We start from the raw sequence: 24,154 nt of genomic DNA on the forward strand, positions 1-24,154 counted from the left end.
GTCAGTATGTATAGGAAGCTCACTGAACTGGCATTTGGTGAGTGCTCAGTAAGGCTGGGCTGTTAACTGTCAACACCATTCGACCGCTCTGTGTCTGGTTGTTGCTGTTTTTCTCTTAACTGGGATTAAGTCCCATGACTTCTGGGACCAGAAATCCCCCAGCTTTCTGCTCTCGCCCCAGCATCAGGCTCGGCCCCAGGACAGAGCAGAAGCCCTTTCGATGTTCATCTATCCACATGCAACAAAACAAGGACACAGGGGGTGAGTGATTCGTCTACACAGCCAGGACCCAAACACAGGCAATCTCCTGATTCTCAGACCCGTGTTCCTTCCCTAAAGCCCCTTCGTACTGGAAGTTTCTGCTGCAAATAAATGAACTATTTGTTTCTGGGGGTTTCAAAGTAATCGCCTTTGTCCCTCCCTTATTATATCAATGCATATTAGTCACAGGGAAAATTAGGAAATAGAGAAGCAAAAAGAAGACAGTGAAAAGCACCCATCATCCCACCATTCAGAGGTAATGATTCCATTTCAGTTGCTTTTTTATTTTTTCTTTCTTTTTTTAAAATTATGGTTGTTTTACAATCAACTGTGCCAATTTCTGCTGTGCAGCAAAGTGACTTAGTTATATATATATATATATATATATATACCTTCTTTTATAATATATGTATTATTTTCCACCATGGTCTGTTTTAGGAGATTGGCTAGAGCTCCCTGTGCTCTACAGCACAACTGCATTGCTTGTCCCTTCTGAACGTAATCGTTTGCATCTTTTCACCCCCAGCTTCCAGTTCACCCCCTCCCTCGGCAACCACAAGTCTGTTCTCCACGTCTCTGAGTTGGTTGCAGGTGACTTTTTAAAAAATTAAATTTAGTTCATCATATTTTTTATCCCAACTCGTTCCTAGGACACACAGTTTATAAAGAAAGCAAAAATGACCAGCACTCCCATTACATTTGTTGACAATTGATGCTTGTTTTGCATAATCTTTTTTTCTGTCACAACACTGGGATTGGATGGCCAGCTGCTGTGAAACACCGTCTTAAACCCACAGGCAGGTCGGTGTGGATCTGGGGAAACACTGCCTGTCTGTCTGAGACGCTGCAGCGGAAGGCGATCCTGCACGCAGGCGGCCGGGCACTGGCCATCCCCACAGAGTCTAGAGCAGCTGAGAGCCTCCTAGGAGATCGCGCACATGCCGTTTGCACACGAAGCCTTCTTCCTGGCTGCGCACGCGGTACAAGTTCCTCAAGGACAGGACACGACACAAGGAAACAGAAACCACCAAAAATGCCTACAGTGCCACCAAGCACAGGTCACCACTGTGAGTCCTTAGGCTCGTGTCTTTTGGGATCTTTTCTTAGTCACACACACACCTAGAGTCACAGTTATATTTTAAAATGTACACTGAGGCTTTGGGATGGAAATGGTATAAAATTTGGTTGTGATGATTGTTGTACAACTATAAATGTAATAAAATTCATGGAGCAATGAAAAAAATGCAATGCAGTCCCACAATAGATAGTTTTATAATCTGCTTCTTTTTCCCCCACTTTAAGTTTTTAAAATCTGTTTTTCATTTGTTTTTTTGTCCTTGGGCCACTCCCTCGGCACATGGAGGTTCCCAGGCTAGGGGTTGAATCGGAGCTGTAGCTGCTGGCCTACGCCAGAGCCACAGCAACTTGGGATCCGAGCCACGTCTGCGTCCTACACCACAGCTCACGGCAACGCCAGATCCTTAACCCACTGAGCGAGGCCAGGGATCGAACCCACAACCTCATGGTTCCTAGTCGGATGCGTTAATCACTGAGCCATGACGGGAACTCCTAAAATCTGTTTTTAAAACAGATGTGAACATCTTCCTCTGTCCTGAGACAGGTTTCCTCATTACCCTTTTAACTAGCAGAATGCTTTTGCACTGTATGAATGACCCATAACCTGTCCTTCCTGATTTGGGGACATTTTAGCCAATTCCAGTTCAGAGGGATTACAATGCTGAAATGACAGTTTTCTCAGACAACCAGCCGCACCCCCCGCCCCACTTATTTCCAGAGATCCATTTCTAGGGAGGGGAGCTGGCAGGGTAGCAACCACCACGGCTCTTCTTCCGTGCTCATCACAGCCCTCCAGCCAGCCCTGACTCACTTCCACGCCCACTGGCCGCGAGCCTTGAATGAAAGGGCCTTTTCCTTTGCGCCCTCACCTACCCTGCCCATTATCTCTGCTGGATGGCACGTTTCGTTCCAAAATCTTTGCCAGGAAAATGGAAAATGTTTTTTTAACACGCTCTCGGCCACGCCCAGATGAGTGGATAACTTGCCGTTCGGGAAGAGTGTCACCTCCTTAGGACATCGCCACCGTTCATTCATTTTCTAAAGAAAGAAAACGATCTTAAAAGTTACAGGCACAGGCCTGCTGAGGCCCCTGCCACCTGAAGGGCTTGCCCCTCTCGTCCACAGTGAACCAGAGACCCTCAGCGGGAACGGACGGTATGGAGTCTCACTTCTCGGAGGTTGAGTCGTTTTAGGAGTCGGGGATCCGGAGAAGCATCCCCTTGGTCAGCGCGTGCTCCTTCACAAATGCAGCCAAGCTTTACCGAGCGTTCACCAGCACTGCTCCTGGGCTGGAGTTTTCAGGAGCACGGGTTTGGGCCGTGTTATTTCCCACTCTGCGACCCTTCGGCAGCTCCCAACATCCTTTGGATGAAGCTCCATCTCTGCCAAACGTCCAGGCGCCGTGGGCTCCTGCTCCCGCCTTCAGGCATCGCTTCCTTACCACGCATGCGCGCCACCCGTTTGGGGTCCCCGAGTCTTTCGCGCATGCTCTTCCCTCGACTCAAAACAATCATCAGCCTTGCACCCTGTGAAATCCCTCTCATGCTTCCAGACTCATCTGAACATCCCTGCCTTGGAAAAGGAGGCCTGGCTAAGCTAGTCCCCCCCGATACGTTGCTCAGCACCCGTCCACGCCAGGACTTAGGACATTTGTATTTAATTCACTAAGTGGGAGATCACGTATTTGGCATCTGTCTCCCTGCAAAGCACCTGCTCCAGCAGAGCAGGGGCCACGCTGTCCTGCTCCCCTTGCCTTCCCAGAGTCTAGCACCCAGCAGGTGCTCACTGGCTACCTGGTGAGTTAATGGATGGATAAGGATGAGTAATGCGATGCCCTCTGTCCTGTCCACGTTTTTGGAAGGTAGAGAGACACACAACACCACGATGAGAGCTCTTATTTCTGTCGCGAGAAGGATTTAAAAGGAAGCTCTCTGGCCACCTTTTTAGATGGCCTCCAGTAAGAATGACCCTTGAGGAGTTCCCTGGTGGCTCAGCAGGTTAAGAACCTGGCATTGTCGCTGCTGTAGCACAGGTGCAATCCCTGGCCTGGGAACCTCCGCATGCCATGGGTGCAGCCAAAAAAAAAAAAAAAAAAAGATGCTGGTGAGGTCCAGAAGATGGATCTCAAGACCTACTAGTCTGCCCGCTCAAGCACTGTCACTTCAATGTGCTGTGAGCAGGTTTCATGAATGTAGGCACTCAGCTTGGAGAACTCAGCGGAGATGAAGCCTTCAGAAGGAACAGAGTTTGCGAATCGCATGGAGGGCATGATTAGAGGTCTAGATCTAGTACAGTGACTTGCTACTCTAGGGATTTTTTTCCAGCTAAGGAAGCCCAGAAACTTCTCTTCAGTTAGAAAAGATAACCTGAAAAGTTATGGTTTATCCTCTTGTTGGTTGGACCTTCACGAATTAGTTTAACAAAGTCTTTGACATGAGTTCATTTTATATTCATCCGAGTCACGAAGTTACCTTTTTGAAAAATGACACTTTGTCCACACTGGGAAGAAAACGGAAACCAAAACACACTCTCCAACCCCTCACCACGATTCCCATGAAAGACATCTAACACAGCCTGAAAGAAAAAGCCCATCGTCCGAGATGTGCTTGCCTTTGTCTAGAAACTACGCGGTGTGTGTGTTCACAGGGCAGCTGCTTCTATGGCAGCTGCTTGGAAGTGTCCAGATTGGCATCAGCTTAGCTGGTGGGGCTGCCTATCCTGAAAGACGGGGATGCTGTTACCCTCCACCCTGGGGGGCACCCACCGCTGTCCAAGATGGACGGCGACAATCTCACCCCAAGACAGTTTACTCTGCACTTAGAGCCTGCAGCTGTCAGAGCAGCAGCCTACGTCCTAAAGGATGTGAAGTCTCAGCAAAGGAAAACTCCAAATATGTTGTGATAACACGATTCCCCTCAGAATGGTCCAGGGCCATCTCCTGCAATCCACCCATATCTCAGAGGTTTAATAACAATGACCTTTGAGATTTGTGTTATAAAAGAATTCAATACATGTGAGAAAGCTTGGGAACAGCAGACTTTACTGAATGGGGACCTATTATTTGTTGGGTGCACTGAAGCCATTATCTCATTTAAGTCTCAGATGCCTCCAAGGTAGGTTTTCTTTCTTTCTTGGCCATACCCACGGCATGTGGACGTTCCTGGGCCAGGGATCGAACCCACACTGCTGTTGCAACCTACGCCACAGCTGTGGCAATCCCAGATCCTTAACCCACTGCAACACATGGGAACTTCCATGAGGTGGGTTTTCTTAGTCCCATTTTACAAGGACACTGAAGGACAGAGAGATCAAATGACTTGCCCAAGGTCACATGGACTCTAAGCGTTCTCACATCCATTACTGCATCCTTCCCCTTATAATTATTATTATAATTATTTATAATAATGATAATTAATAATAATAATAATTATAAATCATTCTCCAGACAGTTGCCAGAATATTTTATACACACAAATCAGACTGTGGGTCTCCTGTTTTAAAACACCCATTCGCTTGCAACCACACTGAGAATAAAATCTAACCTCCCTAGCTGATCGGCCTCCTAGCTCCTCGTGTTAATTTCTCTCCAGCAGCACTGCTTTCTGACTTTTCTCTGATGCGCTGAGCTTGCTTCCGCCTCAGGACCTTTGCCCTGGCTAGTCCTCTGCCCAGAACACTCTTCCACCAGATCTTGGCATAACTGACTGCTCCTCCTTCAGATCTCCCGCGGAGACTGTCCCTGACCTGCGCAGGCGGGACTCCGAGAGGGTGACCCTCTGGGCATGTTCAAGAAAGGATCCAGGAGTTCCCATCATGGCTCAGTGGTTAACAAACCCAACTAGCATCCACGAGGACGTGGGTTTGACCCCTGGCCTTGCTCAATGGGTTAAGGAGCCTGTGTTGCCGTGAGCTCTGGTGTAGGTCAAAGATGCGGCTCGGATCCTGAGTTGCTGCGGCTGTGGCGCAGGCCGGCAGCTGTAGCTCCAATTCGACCCCTTTCATGTGCCGTGGGTGCAGCCCTAAAAAGGCAAAAGACCAAAACCAAAACCAAAACAAAAAAATCACGCAAAAAAGAAAGGATCCAATTGGGGCAAGCCAGGCTTCTAAGGACAGGCTGGCTGGCAGGGTGTGGAGAACCAGAAAGAGCAGCCACAACAAACACGCATCAGGCACCTCTGTCCCTGGCCCTGTGCTGAACGCCTTAGAGACAACAGATGGAAGTGACCGACAGCCCTGCGAACTATGAGTGTTGCTGAGACCATGCCCATGTTATTATTATTATTTTTTTTAGGGTTCCACCTGCAGCAGATGGAAGTTCCCAGGCTAGGGGTCTAATCAGAGCTGGGGCTGCCAGCCTACACCACAGCCACAGCCACACCAGATCTGAGCCACGTCTGCGACCTACATGCAGCTTGTGGCAACACCGGATCCTTAACCCATTGAGCGAGGCTGGGGATAGAACCTGCATCCTCATGGATACTAGTCGGGTTCTTAACCCACTGAGCCACAACAGGAACGCCCCAAGTGACTTTTTAACAGGGTGTTACTGTGGGAACATTTGTGTAGGTACTAAAGAGCGGAAGGAGGATATATGCTTATATTTTTATTCTCTTTGGGCACAAAGGCAGTTCGATTTTAGGTGCAGTGGGAGAAATCTTCTTCACCAGTTTTCAAAAAGAGCATTTCCTGCAAATGCCCATTTTCGTACAATAGCTGGGAGATGCGAAAGGAGGATGAATAAGCATCGAAGGAAGAAGGGACAGGAGCTTAGGGAAATAAAGGTAAAGAATAAGAGATTCCCTTTCCAGGGAGACCTTCACACAACGGCCAGATGCAAGGTCCTAACCTAAACTCAATTGGCTACACGTGAAATAGATAACCCACAAGGACCCGCAGCACAGGGAACCATATATTTTGTAATAATCTATAAGGGAAAAGAAGCTGAAAAAAAAAGGAATATATAGATGTATAATATATGTATAACTAAATCACTACGCCGTATACCTGAAACTAAGGTGACAAAAAATAATAATAATGTTATAAAAATAAAACAAGGGCGTTCCCTGGTGGCCTAGGGGGCTGAGGGTCTAGCATCATCACTCCTATGGCTTGGGTCATTTCTGTGGCGTGGGTTTGATCCCTGGCTCAGGAACTTTGGCATGCTGTGGGTATGACAAAAAGAAAGCAAGAAAAACCAAAAAATAAAAAGCAATTGAATCAGCAATGAGCCATGGGAGTAATTAGCTAGTTTCATTCATTCATTCATCAAGATTGTCTTAAGCACCATGATATGCAGGTACTGTGTTGGAGATACAGCAGCGAACAAAACAGCTCCTGATCTCTTGCCAGTGTACGTTCTAGTAGAGGAGACACACTCCAATCAAATCAGAATAAATACAGCATTTCTTTCTTTCTTTTTTGCTTTTTAGGGCCCCACTTGTGGCATACCGAGGTTCCCAGGCTAAGGGTCTAATTGGAGCTACAGCTGCCAGCCTACACCACAGCCACAGCAACGCCAGATCTGAGCTGCATCTGCGACCTACACCAGAGCTCACGGCAATGCCAGATCCTTAACCCACTGAGCGAGGCCAGGGATTGAACCCTCAACCTCACGGTTCCTTGTCAGATTCGTTTCCGCTGTGCCACGACGGGACTTCCCAGTGTTTCTGGGAGGGCAGGATGGTAACTGCCAGGGAGAGGAAAATACTGAAAGTTGGGAAGCATTACAAGTGCACTTGGCAAGCGGTGATGGATCGGGGCACAGGGAAAGTTCCCCGACAAAGGGCTGTGGAGGCTGCAATCTGGGGGCGAGTGGAGGTTAGTGGTGAGCAAGAGCAGTGGGTGAGTGTGGGCAGGAGGGAGGGAGTGAACATGTGTGTGTGTGTGTGTGTGTGTGTGTGTGTGTGTGAAGTGCGTGGGGAGTTAGAGGAACTGAAAGATGACCAGGCTGTCTAGAGAGGCGTAGGCAAAAATCTGGGGCTTGATTTCCATATTGGTTGATGTTTATCTGAATGCCGGGCGGAAAGGGGATGTGGCGGAGCCCGTGTCAAGCTGGAGAGGCTCATCAAAGCCAGTTGTCCAGTCCAGGTGGAGACGCCGGTGGCTGGGGGCGGGGGGGGGGGAGGTCGGCTGGAGGGCAGCTGGAGGGAGGATTGGTGAGGGATCGTGCGCAATTTCGGGTGAGTCTTCTAAGAAGGGCAGGATGGTAACTGCCAGGGAAAGGAGGAGGGATGCGGCGTGGCCCAGGGGAAGAAAGATGCAGAGAGATTTGGTCCCCACACTTGGTCTTCTGCAGGGACATAAAGAGCCAGCAGCTACAGTTCTAAGCAGAAGCAGAGGAGTTGAGCCCGTGGAATGCCACCTGCGGAAGCTTGTCTTGGGCTCCTCCATCATTCCCATCGCCAGGATGGTCATCCCCCCTGCAGACCGGGAGTGAGGGCGCAGCTCTTCAGTGACTGTCCCCACACTGGCTCTCCAAGTGCCCAGCCTGCCTTTCTGCTTTAAGGTCACTGCAGCGGGCAGTAGAGTGGGGATTCGCACTCGAGCTTGTCTGACTCTGAAGCCTGCCGTTGTCAATTCACCACACAGCCTCTCCAAGTCTAAGTCAATTTCCCCCCTCTGATCTGCTAAAGTCAAGGTGCATGTAACCTGGGAAGGAGCTGACTTAAGGATATCGCTAGGCAGGAACAGAAAACTCAGATGATCACAGGAGATGGGCAAGAAGTATATGTAAGAGAAGCTGGCCAGGTGTCAGACATTTGGGAGTGGTGGAGCCTGTGGCGTGCTTAGAGAGACATAAGAAAATAACTACTTGGACCCAATAAAGTTCTCTGCTGTGGGGTCTTCAAGGCTCCACGCTGGTTTCCTTTGCAAATTGGAAGTTAACAGGCAGGGGGCTGGAGCATTTCTGCCCAAGGCAGGACTCCTCCAAAGGGCATTCTGTTTTGAAGCCTCTCACTGTGTTATGTCCAGGACTGTGTGAACTGCTTGTAGTCTGAGGCTCTCTCTACCCTCTCCTGCCTGGTCCCCTCTTTCCCTTCACAAAAGGCAGATCAGCATCACAGCCCAGTCCTGCTGCCTCCTCACTTTATCTTTCACAAGGGCTCCCCCCCGCCCCCAGACCCCTAAAATGAAAGTATTAGTGGCCAGGCGATAGGAGAAGAGAGCTTCTGAGATGGTTTCCATCAACGTAGCTAGAAAATCATCATTTCCTTGGGAAGGCAGATCACACGATGAGGTCACCAGCTCACAGCAGGAAGTAGTAGATAAATAAGTCTCCCCAGCAGGAAGAGATAGAGATCAGAAACGCAGAAGGAGCCCTGAGCAGCCGGTGGTCGCTGGGCCCCCGCTCTGTACAGCGTCATGGAAACTCATTAACAAGATGGGCATTTTTCTTCTACTAAAATCCTTTCTTTGGAAAGCGTCCATGTTTAGCATTTTAACATCCTTCTCACAGATTCCATCACTGACTTCCAAGAATTCTTAGTTTTGGGGGAAGGTGATAGAATGGTTTATACTTCCTGTCTGAGGCCATGAGAGAGAGAAGTTATGCAAAAGGCACAAGTTTCCAAAAATGTATACATTTTAAATATTTCAGATCCTTTGATGTATGGGAAATGGGAATCCCTGGAGTTCATGGAGCCTCTCCCTGGATGTAGGAACTTTGACTTTGAGGTCCTATGTCTTTACGAGGCTGCTGAGCCCAGATGCCGAGTACATGCAGAATGGAGAAAGGTCTTTGATCATCTTTAAAGACAACTGGCTTCCCCTTCAATGCACTTGGAAATATTTTGCGTTATGTAAATATGCAGATAGGCTTAGAAAGATCAAAGCAGTGCGAATGAAGCTGTTGACTTGTGGATGTTTCTATCATATTTTAAAGCACATCATGTGAGAGAGAGAGAGAGAGAGAGAGAGAGAGAGAGAGAGAGAGAGAGAGAGAGAGAGAGAGAGAAAGAGAAAGAAAAGTTTCCAAGAGCCTAGGAAAAATCCCCACACGACCTCCATTTTTCCCACCCACATTCTCCAAAAAAGGGAAGACAGACAGAGGAAGGAGGACACCCCCGAGGAAGAAACAAAGTGCTCTCGTGACACTTCTGTTGTGAGAGTTGATGGGTGACAAAGCTGAACACTCTGCAAGGCCACCTCCACAGAGACGAGAGGGGGGTCGGCATGCTTTTAAGGGGTCACAGCAAAGACCGTCTGGGAAGGCTCCCCACTTTGCAAACCCCACACAACAAGGCAGACTTCTTACACGCCATGTGTCTCAGCTCATATCCAGTTCCTTTAATTACTCAAAGAGGAAATCCACGCTCATCTTTCTAGTGCATATTAAGTCATGTTCATGTGGTTTGCTATTCAGCCAATAAGGATGGCTCAGGGCTTTTTAACTCTGTGCCAGGCACTGAGATTAGTAATTAGCACTTACTACCTCACTGGATAGTCACGAGCCCATGAAGCAGGCACTATTACTAATACCCATGGAAGAGGGGAGAAAGCTTAGGCACAGAGAGGGTGGGTGTGTAGCGTAGGGTTGCTCAGACAGCAAGGAATAGAACCCAGATTGACAGAGGCAGTTTTGGCCCTGGAGTCTGTCCTTTTAGCACCATCTCCATTGCAAGATGGCACGTGTGTTTTGATGAAAGACAGAAGGCCGTGGTACACCTCTAGAGAGAGGGATGGTAAGCTGATAAAAACATTCACAGTCAGTGGGGTGAGTTGTATGGTTAGAGTATCAGGATTGATTCTGTAACAAGAATCAGAAAATGGCTTCAATGTAATTACCCATACATAATGACACGGTTGTATAATGGAATACTATACAGCCATTAAAAAGAATGAGGTGGAGTTTATACGAGATGAAATGGAATAATCTCTTAAATACAGTATTTTCATTTTAAAAAGAAAGATATGAAACTGTAGATGGCATGCCTCCATGTATTCTTTTATGAGTACAGTAACTTTCTGGGAGATGATATAAGCTGTTGGGGTTCTTTCTCTGGCCGGGAGAACTAAAGACCAGGAAAACTTAGAGATCTGGGATTTTAAAGGAAAATATGCTTTCAGTCCATGTTCACTGGTACAGGTCAATTCCCTTTTTTTTTTTTTTTTTTCCTTGGCCATGTCTGTGGCATGCAGAAGTTCCCAGGCTGGGGACAGAACTGGCACAGCAGCAACCCAAGCCACAGCAGTGACAATGCTAGATCCTTAACCCACTGTGCCACCAGGGAATTCCCCAGCACAGTTTGAATTTTAAAAAACCATGTTTACAGGGAGTTCCTGCTGTGGTGCAGTGGGTTAAGGATCCAGCATTGTTGCAGCTGTAGTGTAGGTCACAGCCCCAGCTTGGATTCGATCCCTGGCCTAGGAACTTTCATATGCTGTGTGGGGTGGCCAAAAAAATCAAACAAAACAGAAATCCCCCCCAAAATTATGTGTACATGTTCTGCTTTTTCAATATAAAAATCTAGTCTTTTTTTGTTTTTTTTGGTCTTTTTAGAGTCGCACTTGCAGCATATGAAAATTCTCAGACTAGGGGTCAAATTGCAGCTGCAGCTGCAAGCCTACATCACAGCCACAGCAATGCCGGATCCTTAACCCACTGAGTGAGGCTGGGGATTGAACCCGAGTCCTTATGGATACTGGTCAGTTCTTAACCTGCTGAGCCACAATGGGAAATACTAAAAATCTAGGCTTTAAAAGGGATTCTTATGGCTCATCGGGTTAAGGATGCTCTTCTTTGGGAAGAAAATGGCTTCTGCATTGGTGAACTTGAGCTCCTGTTTGTCATGACCATTGAAGCCTGTTCTACTCCCAGATTTGATAGACAGGAACCTTGACCAAGTCAGTCTTAATCTCGGCCCCAAACATTTTGCCACACAAAAGCATCTGGAGAAACCCTTCTTGAACTTCCAGGATAACTGACACTGTCATTGCAAGTCACACTGCCCATCTATCCGAGGACCAGTTACAGCACGGAAGATGCTGGAAAGTGCCTGGACAGTTGCTGAGAATCAGATGACTGTGTGTGTGGTTCTCTGGCCCCAGATCCTTGAGAGCAGGGCTGCAGCATAAAAACACCCAGAGAAGGTAACAAAAACCCACCTCTTAAATAAAACAGGGTCTAGCCGCAGGTGTGTTAAGAATCACAGAAGTTTAGGCCTGAACAAGCTTTAAGGGTTTTTCTGGCCCAGCCTTGGGCAAGTTAGGCATCAAATGAGTCCCCAGGCAAATGGGGGAGGCTTGCTGCCCTTTGGCCACCACCACTTCCCCCCCTTTGGCTGGGCACAAAATGACATGGATTGTGGGCACAAACACCTGGGCCAGACGGGATGGTCCCCAAGACTAGAAGTCAGGACGAGCAGGTGCAGGACCCTGAAGGAAGGCCTGAGGAGAATCCCTTGCTACTTTCCTTCCCTGGGGACTCAGAGCGTGAGGTCTGCAGGCCATCAGGCCACCGCCCCTTTCTCTTTCTCTAAGTGATCTTGACTTTTCTTTCCTCCCGTGAAATTTCAGGAGCTTTCCCTAGCTTTATTTACAGAGAAAAGTCAAAATCCACAAGTCGAGGGAACTGAGAGCTCTGAAAATAGCAACGGGGTCTATTTCACAAGCAGAGCTTGCCCTGAGATGTGCAACTATGCTATTCCTTCTAAAGTGTCAGGCCCAACATGGTGAGAGAAATAGTGTACCCTCCTGCAGAACTCGAGATGGCTGCAACGAGCTGCCTCTCCTTCTTAGAAATATTTGGATTTTTTTTTTTTTTTGATGAGGTGACAGCTAAGTAATTTCTTGCACCACCCCACAACATCAAAAAGAGTTGTTTCTCTTGGAGCTGTGCTAAAAAAAAACCTTAGCAAAGTAGTTAAATGAAAGATGCTGGGGCAAAACTGCTGTTTTTCTTGTGGTTAATATTGAATTTGCCAGATAGGCTTGGAAAAGAACTGAGTTTCAGCTTCAGTTCTGCTTTTGAAAAAAACTGAAAAGTCCTAGACTGAAGGCTCCAGAAGGTATAGAAAGTGATCTGAAGTCATCTAACTGAGATACTGAAACTTCCTTTTGCTGATTATTTGTATACTTAAAGGCACATGCATGCTTTAAAAAAAAAACAAAAACTTAACTGGATAGACTATAACTTTCTAAACAAAATATGATTCCTCTCTTTTTTGTTTCAAAACTTGGGACGTAAGACAACTGCCAGTAATTTCCATTGGTGGAAGAGTCATTACCTTCCTTATCTTTGCGGGAAAAAAACCAAAATAACAAGCCATGGACCCCTTTACATGGTCACCTCTGAGTCCTAAGCAATGGGACAGTTGCAGGAAACAGAGGCCGGAAAAGAGAAAGGCGGACCCTCACACTCACCTCCATTTGGATCCTTCAAAGAAATTACTTTTAAAGGCAATTAGTCCATATCCTGGGAAACACTGGCAGAAACTGGAAGGGAGATCCTTCTCTAGCAATTGGTGCTGGAACGTCGGGAGGTTTGGGTCTGAAACATTTGTTGTGTCTGGACAGTGCTCTTTCTGCAGCTGTCCCGCCAGCAGATCTGGGCGGACACGCACCGCCAGGGGTGGGAAGGTTTAGGGCCCTTCCCCACCCTCCATCTGAATGCAAACAGCCAGTGGTGGGCTTCGCTATGGGCTCTGGGGATGTGAATAAGCCTGGTGAACTTGGAAATGAGACGGGATGTGAGAGCACAAGAATAACCTCCATAAAAGAGCCAGTCCTTGTTTCCCCAATGCCTCCAAAAAGGATCTGGCAATGGCATTGCCTACACACACGCCCAAAGTGTCACGGATTTCTCCATGACAACGCCGACTCTGGTCCCTCCAGCTTTGAATCCTGCCAGTGGTTCAGATGAAAAGGCCTCTCGTTACAGGAACTCTGTAGCCACAGAAGGCACTGCCTACTTTCTAATGAGACTTTGAGGAAGAGGTTGTGACCAGAAAAAAATTCCAAGCTACCCAATGGAAATGAAACATTTTCTCCCCGGATGCCTGAATAAGCATGTGGAAGTTCCCAGGCTGGAGGTCGAATTGGAACTACAGCTGCTGGCCTACTGTCACAGCCACAGCAACGCCAGATCCAAGCTGCATCTGTGACCTACATGGCAGTGCACGGCAATGCCAGATCCTTAACCCACTGAGTGAGGCCAGGGATCGAACCTGCATCCTCATGAATGTTAGTCGAGTTCTTAACCCGCTGAGCCACAATGGAAACTCCCACATTTGGGTCTTACCTGGATCGAGTTGTTTGAATGTTCTTTCCTTATTCACGGGGATCTTGCTAAAATGCACTTTTCATACTTCAAGGATTCAACATTTATTTATTAAGCACTTACTGTATGTCTGACAACATGTCCTGTGGGGGGAACAAGGTGAACCAGGCTGCCTGGGTCTAAGCTCAGGGTTGAAACGATGCAACAAGGAAGATCTCCTTGGTCTTCTAAGTAACTGAACTTTTTTGGATGTGGCCCAAGACAGGTCTGTGTTACACTACGCTGTATTCTGGAACGTATAGGGCCTTACGGACCCAGCATATTTATTCACCTGTCCCCCAACTCCAAGTTCATTCCTTCCTAGATAAGTTCCGGAATACTTAAGATACCTGCTTTGAGGAAAAAGAGCTGAGAGCAAGGTTGGGGTAAGGTAAGTGGCTGAGGATTCACTGAGCCCCCTCTTGTGAAAAATTCACGGAGGAAGTAGGGCAAGTAATTGAGAACTTCCCAGGGCCTCAGGATCCGCATCTGAAAGTGCAGGTTCCCACCTGGCTGCAACCCTTGCTTTTTTTTTTTTTTTTTTTTTTAATGGTCGCACCTGCGCCACATGGGAGTTCCGGGGTCAGGGACTGAATTCGAGCTGCAGCTGCAGCCACACTCAATCCTTTAACCCACTGCACCACGCTGGGGATCAAACCCTTGTCTCTGCAGGGACCCGAGATGCTGCAGTTGGATTCTTAACCCACTGTACCACAGCAGGAACTCCAACCCCTGCATTTTGCGTGGTTTCTTTTCTTGTTTTTATCTACTTCATGGAAACCATCCCAGGGATTAAAGAAAATGACAGATGGGATCCTTCCCTTTCTCATCTTTTCCTTCCTTTTCTCTTGTTTTGAAGGGTAAAAGGGGCAAGAGGCATGGAGATGAAAGAAGGTGTTTCGTGTCCTGTGATTGGTCATAAGCAATTACACCAATGCCAGTTAGGAGAAAGCTTCGTCTAAGACTGTGTTTCTTAAACTCTGTGTTTCTCTTAACTGCACACTTCCTGTTGCATCCATGTCTGTACTTCTTAATTTAAAGTAAAATGTTGAATTAAGCCAATTAAAAAGAAATCACTCTCCCTAAGCAATATGACCTGCGAAATTACAAGTTGTTGATTAGTTTTAATTTTTTCCAATGCATATATACATATGTTACTATTATTATTTTTCATTAGGGCTGCACCCGAGGCATATGGAGGTTCCCAGGCTAGGGGTTGAATCAGAGCTGCAGCTGCCGGCCTACACCACAGCTCACGGCAATGTTGGATCCTTAACCCACTGAGCAAGGCCAGGGATCGAACCCACATCCTTATGGATGCTAGTCAGGCTCCTCACCACTAAGCCGAGATGGGAACTCCACACACACACACACACACACACAATTTTTTTTTTGTCTTTTTGCCTTTTCTAGGGCTACTTCCGCAGCATATGGAGGTTCCCAGGCTAGGGATAGAATTGGAGCTGTAGCCACCGGCCTACACCAGAGCCACAGCAACGCGGGATCCGAGCCGAGTCTGCGACCTACACCACAGCTCACAGTAACACTGGATCCTTAACCCACTGAGCGAGGCCAGGGATTGAACCTGCAATCTCATGGTTCCTAGTCGAATTCGTCAACCCCTGCACCACGATGGGAACTCCGGGAACTCCATACATATGTTAAAATACATAGCTAACATAAAAAAAATATATTCTGTGTGTCGTACCTAAAATCATCCTATGGGAAAGAGGTCACAGTCCCTGCAAGGTGTGAGTTTCCATTTGATCAGGAAGAATTCAAAGCTGGTCCACCCTGTCTCATGGATCCAGAGCAACGAGTGAAGGTTCATGCTTGTTTACCAAATTCTCCATTTCCTTGGGTCATTTTAGGGGTGTTAGGAAAGCAACGAACCACCTGTTCCTCAAGCTCTTCTCTTGTTCTATTGGTGGTTCCTGTTCACTGGGCTTATTCATTTTGTTGTCAGTAATGGGCCACAGATAAACCCACTGCAGCCTTGCATAAGACACCACCAGGAAGCTCCTGTTAATTGTTCCTGTTGATTTCCTGAAGGCCGTGGACCCCTCACTTTGGGAAACATCAGTGTAAAAAGACAAAAGCAACTTGACAGTTCTCGCTATTAGTAATTGACTCTCTTGCCCTCTCAACCTCCTGAGAGTTTAAATTCTGAACCAAAGCAGACACGCCACAAGGACCATTTACTTTTGGTCAAACTCGACGGCCAAGGCTTCCAAGGGCGAAGCATCCTCCTTACTGCTTGCGCACCCAGTTCGTGCCCCTCCAACCCCCAAATGAAGGCTGCTTGTAACACGTGTAACACACAAAACCCGCTCTTGATTCAAGGAGCAATAGTTTAAAGAAAAAGAACAAGAGATCCAGGAACTTATAACCGCTTGGAGAACTGCTCTCTAGAGTGACTGGGCAGATGAGTAGCCCCGACTCGCCCACGAATGACAGTTCCTGGAGGCATTTTAAGAGCCTCCGAAGCCTCCAAGCAGAGAAGCGGGAGATGTGGTCCGGGGCGCACTCTGTGTGCTGGGCACTGATTCTGTCCTTGCTGTGGGCACGCCAGTCAACGAACGGTGTAAGAGCCACGCATTGGGAAATGGCTCCTAAAATAGTCATTTCCCCATTTTGCAACTCATGTTGGAGTATTCGAATATCACTTGTAGCGACATCTTTTTTTTTTTTTTTTTGTTACCAGCCTCCCCACCTTCCTCCTTTGAAGTTATTTCCCCTCCAGGCCCTTGTCATTTCCTCCCTTAGTCATCACAGTTCCAAAATGACCACACCATGTTTCTATAGCTTCCCCATTCCATTATCATGAGGCCACTTTCCTTTGAATAGTCTCTTCAGGGGTAAGTGGTGATGTGCTGTTTTGCTTTTTTTTTTTTTTTTTTTTTTTTTTTTTAAAGTGAGCTCTATAGCAAATACAATGATATGAGAATAAAGGTTATCAAACAGGGGCAAGAATAACAGAATGTGACGGACTTATGCCACTGATGACATCTTAGTAAATATTGAGAAAGGGAGAGTTCCCACTGTGGTGCAATGAGATTGGCAATGTCTCTGGAGCCCTGGGATGCAGATTCAATACCCAGCCCAGCACAGTAGGTTAAGGATCTGGCATTACCACAGCTGCACTCTGGGAACTCCATGTGCCATGGGGTGGCCAAAAGGAGAAAAAAAAAAAAAGAAGAATAAAGAAAAGCAACTTTATTAAAAAAAAAAAACATTGAGAAAGGGTACTGGACATTTGTCTTCTGCAGCACTTAGAGCACAGTGTCTGGCTCAGGATGCATGGAATGAATGAAAGCGATGTTGTCTCAACAGAAAATGGAAATAAAGTTGGTGGAAAATAGTTTCTTTTTTAAAAAAATATGCAGCACAAGTAGTTCCATAAAAGCCACTTATACCTTAACATACTCTTCATTCTGCTCACACCTCCTGACAGTCTGAAACACCAAACAGTTTTTTTCAGAAGTCAGAGCCAACAATTCCCCGTGCCCACTGAGGACAGCATGGTACCATCCGAACTGGAAAACAAAGCCATCTGCTCTGTCCTGACTCATCTCCCTGCTTCTGCTCTCTCCTTCCAACTGTGTTGCACAGCAGCCTGCGTGATCTCTTAAAAACGTGCACAGACCTCGTCATCTCCTGCTTCAAATGGGCTGGTGGCTTCCTCTGCAGTTAGAATGCACCTCAAAGTTCTTACAGGGCCCCTGAGGCCCAACCCTGCTTTCCCCTCAGATCTCCTTTCGGACCCCTTGCCCCTCTTGTTAACTCTGCTCCAACAACACCGGCCTTTTCGTGGATACGCTGCTCTGCTGAATTCATTCCTGCCTTTGCATTTGCTGTTCCCTCTGCCTGGAATGCTTTTCCCAGCATTCTGGTTTCCAGAGGGACCCTTTCTGTGCACCACCTCTATTAAGTCATCCTGTTTTGTTTCCCTGACGGCAGTTATCATCACCTGCAATAACCGTTTACTCATTTTACTAACTGTCTGACTCCACTGGACTGTCAGCTCTGTGTTGACGCCCCAGACCCCCAGAGCTCAATAACTCTGTGTTGGGTGAAAACCTAAACAGTAGACAAGGATTTCCAGCCGGGTGCTGTGTCTGCCTCTTTTGCCCGGGGAGGCAGGTGAAGGGATGAAGTTGCCGGACAAGTTCAGAGGGAGACCACAGGTCCTTGCCTTCATTTGCAAAGGCTCAGACCTCAGGCAACATCTGACCACGGGAGAAGGAGGTGGGCAATTCTCAAGCATCCAGGCCGAGTGCCGGGTCAGGTTGGGGCCAGGCAGGGGTTAGAAGAGTTGAGAGTCAGGGGTGACCTCTGTTCCCAGACATCTGGCGAACAGGAAGTAGCGTTCCTGTCCTCGAGGCTGTAATGCAAGGGCTCTTCTGCATTCCCTGTAAGCTCGCCTCCATTCTCACACACCAAGCAAGGTGTTTACTGAGCACCTATCATGTGCAGGTGCTACTGCAGGCACCAGAGAGGCAGCACTGCAGAAGGCCCAGGTCTGCCCCTCGTGGAGCTGACATTTCAGAGGCCGCAACAAACAAATGCAAGGCCATTTCCACTCTTGCTGAGTGAGGATGAGTCAGATGATGAGAGCGATGGGGTGGGTGCGGAGAGGGAGGCCCTTCAGATGGGCTGGTCCCGAGAGGCCTCTGGGTCAGGCGATGCTTGAGAGGAGGACCAGTGACCCAGCCACAGGAGAGAGGAGCATCCCAAGGCCGGGAACAGCAGGGGAGAGGGAAGGGAATGGAGGTGGGGAGCTGGTGGGCCTGGGCTCAGGCCAGGCTAGCGGGCCAGGGCGAGTTCTCTGCACCTGACCCCACGCGCCCGTCTTCCGCAAAGACCGAGTTCCGAATGCCCGTTTACCACCTCGGTGCTTCCAAAGGTACCAGGAGAGCCTGAAATCGCTCTCCACTCACAAACGAAGCCTCGCTGGGTGGTGATGCCCAGAAACACCGGAGCAAGAGAGTCTTGCCAGGAGGCAGCCTGTCGGTGTCTAAACCAGCCTTGGGCGGGTTGGTGATTTTTTTTTCTTTCTTTTTCTTTTTTTTTAAATTCTAAGTCTTTGTCTAGATGCTCCTGGAGTGAGAACCACTCCACTCAGTTGAGATGGAAGAGGACCCAAGGATGTTTGCGTTTTAATTGATACTGAGTCTGAAATGTTGAGTCAGGACGTTGACATGTTCTTAAAACATAAATATTATTTTGATCCTTTCCCTGGACCACCCATGCTTTAGGAACATGATAAAGACATCCGTTTGAAAACGCCCCTCAGAAAACCAGTGAGCATCCAACTTGCAGCCCTACTCATGAAAGAGAGGAAGTGTAAATCGCAAAGTAGGTTTTCAAATTTCAGAAATTCTCAGAAAGTGATGGAAAATAAATACCACGCTGCTTTGACCCAGGATTCCTCTTTTGACTCCTGGACATTTACTCCAGGGAAGCAAAGACGTCTGGCACAAAGACGCTGTTTTCAGTGTCACCTCTAATGACATGCACCCGCGAACGGGGACACGCTCAGAAGGAAACACAATTTGCAACGAATGGGACTGAATCACTCTAAAGGACATGCAGTCCCCATTTTCAAAAAGAAGGTGCTTTTGAAACTACCAAAAATCCAAAGCAAGGGCTTACATGTAATAAAACCACTTATTCACCTTGTCTCTTAGACCTTATTTTATTTTATTTCATTTGCTTTTTAGGGCTGCACCCACAGCATATGGCGGTTCCCAGGCTAGAGGTTGAATCAGAGCTACCTACAGCTGTCGGTCTACACCACAGCCACAGCAACACCAGATCTGAGCCGCGTCTGTGACCTCCACCACCAGCTCACGGCAACGCCAGATCCTTAACCCACTGAGTGAGGCCAGGGATCGAACCCACAACCTCACAGTTCCCAGTCAGATTTGTTTCTGCCGGGCCACCATGGGACCTCCTAGGGCATTTCTGGAATCGAGTAGAACATGGAGTCGCTCAGCTACAGTCCACTCAGCAGGCAAGGGAGAAGTGGGATTTACTACCTCGGCCACGTGAACAGCCTCTACCTTTGTTGAGCTGCACTGTCTGAGGCCATTTCTTAGCTCTAAAATCATCGTGGTTTAGAAGAGTTTTCTATTCATTTTATCAGGCGCTTAGGGAAAACCTAACACAAAGTCAGGCAATGACACAGACCCCGCTGTGCACAAAGATGAAATTCTACAGACAAGGAGCCCTTGGTTGGTTGTCAAGCAGCAACCGTGGGGCACAGCCTGGGAGGGCGGCTGCTGTTCACGCCTGTACACAGGTTGACCCTGGGGCACGAAAGGCGTCTGGTGCCCCTGAATGAAAGTCAGGGTTGCTTTCAAGTCAAATGCACGAAAGCTGAGAGCCACGCACATGGTGTGAGCCCCTTAAGCCTGTGTTACCATTTAATCAAAAGCATTGAAGACAAAGCGGTCGATCAATGTTGCTAAAACGGATGGAGCGCCAATCCGTCCTGCTCATTATGAAAGACAGAAGCTCAGCCTGTTCAGCTACTGCCCCTGTTCCCGTAAAACCTTTAAAAAAACGCATAGTACCTTCTATGTGTGCTGGCAGTTCCGCAGGGATGCCCAAGAAATCGGGACCTGGCTGCCCTTGGACTTGGGGTGAAGACTTGGTTTCCTGGCCTGCTGCTGCCCTTACTGGGCAGGGCATCAGTGGGAGCTGGGACGTCACTGCCTAGGTCGAGGTTGCCACACTATGGCCTGCGGACCCAACCCGCATGACCCCTCCTAGAGTGAGGCAAGATTTTATATTTTAAAAGACTACGAAAACAAAAAATATGCACCAGAGATTATAGCTGGGTCACAAAGCTTAAAATCCTGTCTAGCTCTTGATGAAAAGATGCTGACTGCTGACCTAAGGGTCAGCATGGACTGAGTGGTTTAGAGCTGGGGCCCTGGGCAGTCTGCCTGGGTGTAACCTCTGGCCTTCCACTCGCTAGCGAACGACCCACGAGATCTGCTTTCCTCATCTATAAAGTCGGGCTCCGAGTAGCACATCTGCTCAGGGAGACATCCAGAGAAATGAGAAAATGCAAATGGCCCACACAACACAGGGCCTGGCAGATGGACAGTCAGTAAGGGTTGGCGGGAATTATCTGCATACTATTGATGACTGACTTTCAGGGGTGCTGCCGTGAGCATCAGATACAGGTTACACGGCACATACATAAAAAGAAATCCGAATCACAAAAAGAACTGTAACTGATCCCCTTTGCTGTACACTTGAAACACATGTACATCCACTAGACTCCAATTCAAAACGAAAGTTAAATTAAAAACTGGATGGGCATAGAGAAGGTCAGCGTCATGAAGCAGAAGGAGCGGCTGTTCTAGACCAGGGGTGACAGAGACCCAACACACGATACGTGCGGCCCTGGAGTGAATTCCGGGCTGGAACCGCAAACAAACCACAGACAAACACATCACGAAGTAAAGACTGCCCCCAAAGCGAAAGAGGATATTTTTGGGTTTTTGGAAAATGCGAATGTAGCCTATGTCTAAATATACACAAATAGATACACACGAATGTGACAAAATGCCAGGGATCGGTGAATGTCGGTAAAAGATATGCGCAGGTTGATGGAATTCATTTTTTCCCCATTTTCCCAATGGTTTAAAAGTTTTCAAAGAAAATAGCTGGGTACAGAATTCAAGGGTCGTTAGGCTATTTACACACCATCTACCTAAGAGAGACTGCCGTGCGTTGTTCAGCCATACATTCCACCAGTGGCTCCTATTATGATTGTTGGAATAATAAATAACACATTTAATTCATATAAACAGGCTCCCCATTTCATAACTGTTTTCAGTTCTTTTTCCAGTTCTACTTAAAAATTTAAAAAGATGTAGCAAAATAACCTTGACCTCCTTGTCCCTATGTCCAGGCAGTTTGTTTAGCAGCCCGCAAACATGTGAACACAGAAGTTGAGGTGCAAACAGCTTGATGAGGCCCCCTGTGGCCTCAGGGCTGGGGCAGAGACCCGGGTCCAGCTCCCGTTTGAGTTTGTCAGCTGATGAACAGACACAGAGGGATGGCTTGGTTGTGTGATCAACCCCCTAAGCTGGTTTTTGCTAGAAAGTCATTTCCATCCACCTCTGAGTCAAACTGGGTAAGAGCTTTAAAGCCCATTTATCTTCTGCACTTAAACACGCATGAACCTCTCCCCTCTGGAACTCACATGCAACCGGTATGCTCCTGACCTTGTCGGAATCTCAGCACGGCAACGGGCCTCGGCCCTTAACCAACGCAGGTGGTTCCGACGGCCCTGCCACTCACCTTGGGCGCTCCGTCTGGGCCGCCTGCTCCTTTCATGCTGCTGGTGTGAGCCGCGCCTTGGAGCCCCACGGGTGATAAGCTCCGCTTAGAGGCGGTTGCGCAATGTCACTGCATGCCTCTGGCTGGTTCTCAGAAACGGAGTTCTATGGAGCTATCTGACAGCACAGGAAACTGTCAAAATGATTCTCCCAGCTGGCGAACTTTCTGGAAAGGACTAGAAGAGAAGGAAAGGGGTGAAGGAGGGGAGAGCAGGGATCCAAGCCACACTCACTCCTCATTGCCTGACGTCTATAAGCAGAGACGGTCACACATTTGCTACCAGAAACCGCAAAAGGAAAAAAAAAAAAACAAGTCTTCTGCTTTATAGGGTGAAGTTCCTTCTTTGAAGCTGAGTGTGTGAAGGCAGGGCATCCTCCTCCGGCGAATGTCGTGGAACAAGCCCCACCAGACAGACCCAGCTCATTTTCTTGGGTAGAGGCTGCCGGGCCATATCTCTGATGACGGGTCCGTGCTGCTTCTTTCCTGCTCCCTAGAACTTGCCCCGCGACACAGAGAAAACAAGTCAGGGGTTGCCCAGGAGACGTTGTCCCGCATTTTTCCCCATCAGGATCACACTCCCCTGACCCCCCGGCCCCGCGCTGTCCCCCACGCAAACCCCGGGTCTTTGCTCACAAAGCTTAACGTGAGCATTTTCTGAGTGCTGGCTCCGCACCAGCGCTACGCTGAACATGGATCATCACATTATCCAATCGCATCAACCCACCCACCGCCTGTACTCGAAACCACAGCACTAGCTCCTGCAGATGAGCAGGACCTGCTCTTTCCACGTTCTCTGCACTCACACCAAACACCCAGCGAGGACCTACAGGGTCCTCTAGGCACGTCTGCTTTTTTATTTCATGTAACAAACTGGTACCCGTCTTTCTGAGCCTGGCTCAACCTCCACCTCTAACGAGCTGTCTCTCCCATTTCTCCCTTCCTGCAATGACGACACGTACTGTCTTGCTTGCTGGTTGTCCCTGGCTTGGTCCCCGCAAGTCTGGGCACCAGGAAGGATTTATGGATGGAAATAGCGGACTGATTTTAAATTCCCATTATTGTTGGACGTCAACGTCTGGGCTCATGTAATTGACATGTAGAGGCAAGATAATGGGAGCCACAAGGATGCCACAGAATGATCACAAACTGATTTAGCAACAAGGGCAAGGTGGAGAGCCAGAGATGCAAAGAGAGACGGGAGGAGGGGAGTTACTTACGGAAGGCTTCGCGAGGAAGGCGAGGTGTGAGAAGCAGGGCAGCTCAACATAGGCTGGGACTAGGAGTATTGTATCCTGTTAGTCTTTACAGATGAGACAAATCATTACAACAGTACTACTGCAATGCCTATAACCAGTGGTGATTATTTATGAGGCAAAGGCCACGGCAAAATGGCAGGTGATCTGTGAATCTGGACGTTTCTCTTGGGTGCACCTCTTTGCTCCTGCTTTCTCCTGGCTCTGCCAGCTCCTCGGTGTCGGCGGCCACGGGCCACGTAGCACCTCAGATGAGGAAGACGCAAGCACTGGCGAGGCAAGGCTCAAGTTCAGGTTTCCTTAGTTGGCATCTACTAAACCAAAGTTCGATGTTTCCATATATGCTTTGAGATGTAATGATGTTAGGATTGTGTTTTAAAAAGTCCTTATTTCTAAGAAATGTATACTGAAATACTTACAGGCAAAATCTGAGATTCACTTTAAAATAATTCAAGGTGGAAGAGGATAGAGGTACATAGGTAGAACAATTTTGGGCATGGGTCGAAAATTGGGGAGTCTGAGTGATGGGTCCATGGGATTCATTGCACCGTACTGTGGGGATTGAATTTAAAAAAAATAACAGCTTTAGGGAGTTCCCATCATGGCTCAGTGGTTGACGAACCCAACTAGTATCCATGATGTGGGTTTGATCCCTGGCCTTGCTCAGTGGGTTAAGGATCTGGTGTTGCCGTGAGCTGTGATGTAGGTTGCAGACGCAGCTCGGGTCTGGATCTGGCATTGCTGTGGCGTAGGCAGGCAGCAGCTGCAGCTCCACATATAATTCACATACCACAAAATCTACCCTTTTCAAGAGCAGGATTCAGTATTTTTTTTTTTAGTACATTCAGAGTTGTGCAACCATCACCACTAATTCTAGAACGTTTTCATCACCCCAAGTTGAAACCCTGTGCCCATCAGCAGTCACTTCTTGTCCCCTCCCCCCCAC

At 48.0% G+C, this 24,154-nt stretch overlaps 1 protein-coding gene across 1 annotated transcript in view; it reads right to left on the reverse strand.

The window, feature by feature from the left end:
* Positions 1-22,500, reverse strand: part of CASS4 (Cas scaffold protein family member 4) — a 39,716-nt gene extending 17,216 nt beyond the window's left edge. The window contains exon 1 of the mRNA XM_047770813.1: positions 21,917-22,500. Within this exon, the coding sequence (XP_047626769.1) occupies positions 21,917-21,952 (36 nt within the window). The 5' untranslated portion in view covers positions 21,953-22,500. The remainder of the gene's footprint in view (positions 1-21,916) is intronic.
* Between the last annotated feature and the right edge of the window lie 1,654 nt (positions 22,501-24,154).

Source organism: Phacochoerus africanus, chromosome 3 (assembly GCF_016906955.1).
Source record: "Phacochoerus africanus isolate WHEZ1 chromosome 3, ROS_Pafr_v1, whole genome shotgun sequence".
Taxonomy (NCBI): Eukaryota; Metazoa; Chordata; class Mammalia; order Artiodactyla; family Suidae; genus Phacochoerus; species Phacochoerus africanus.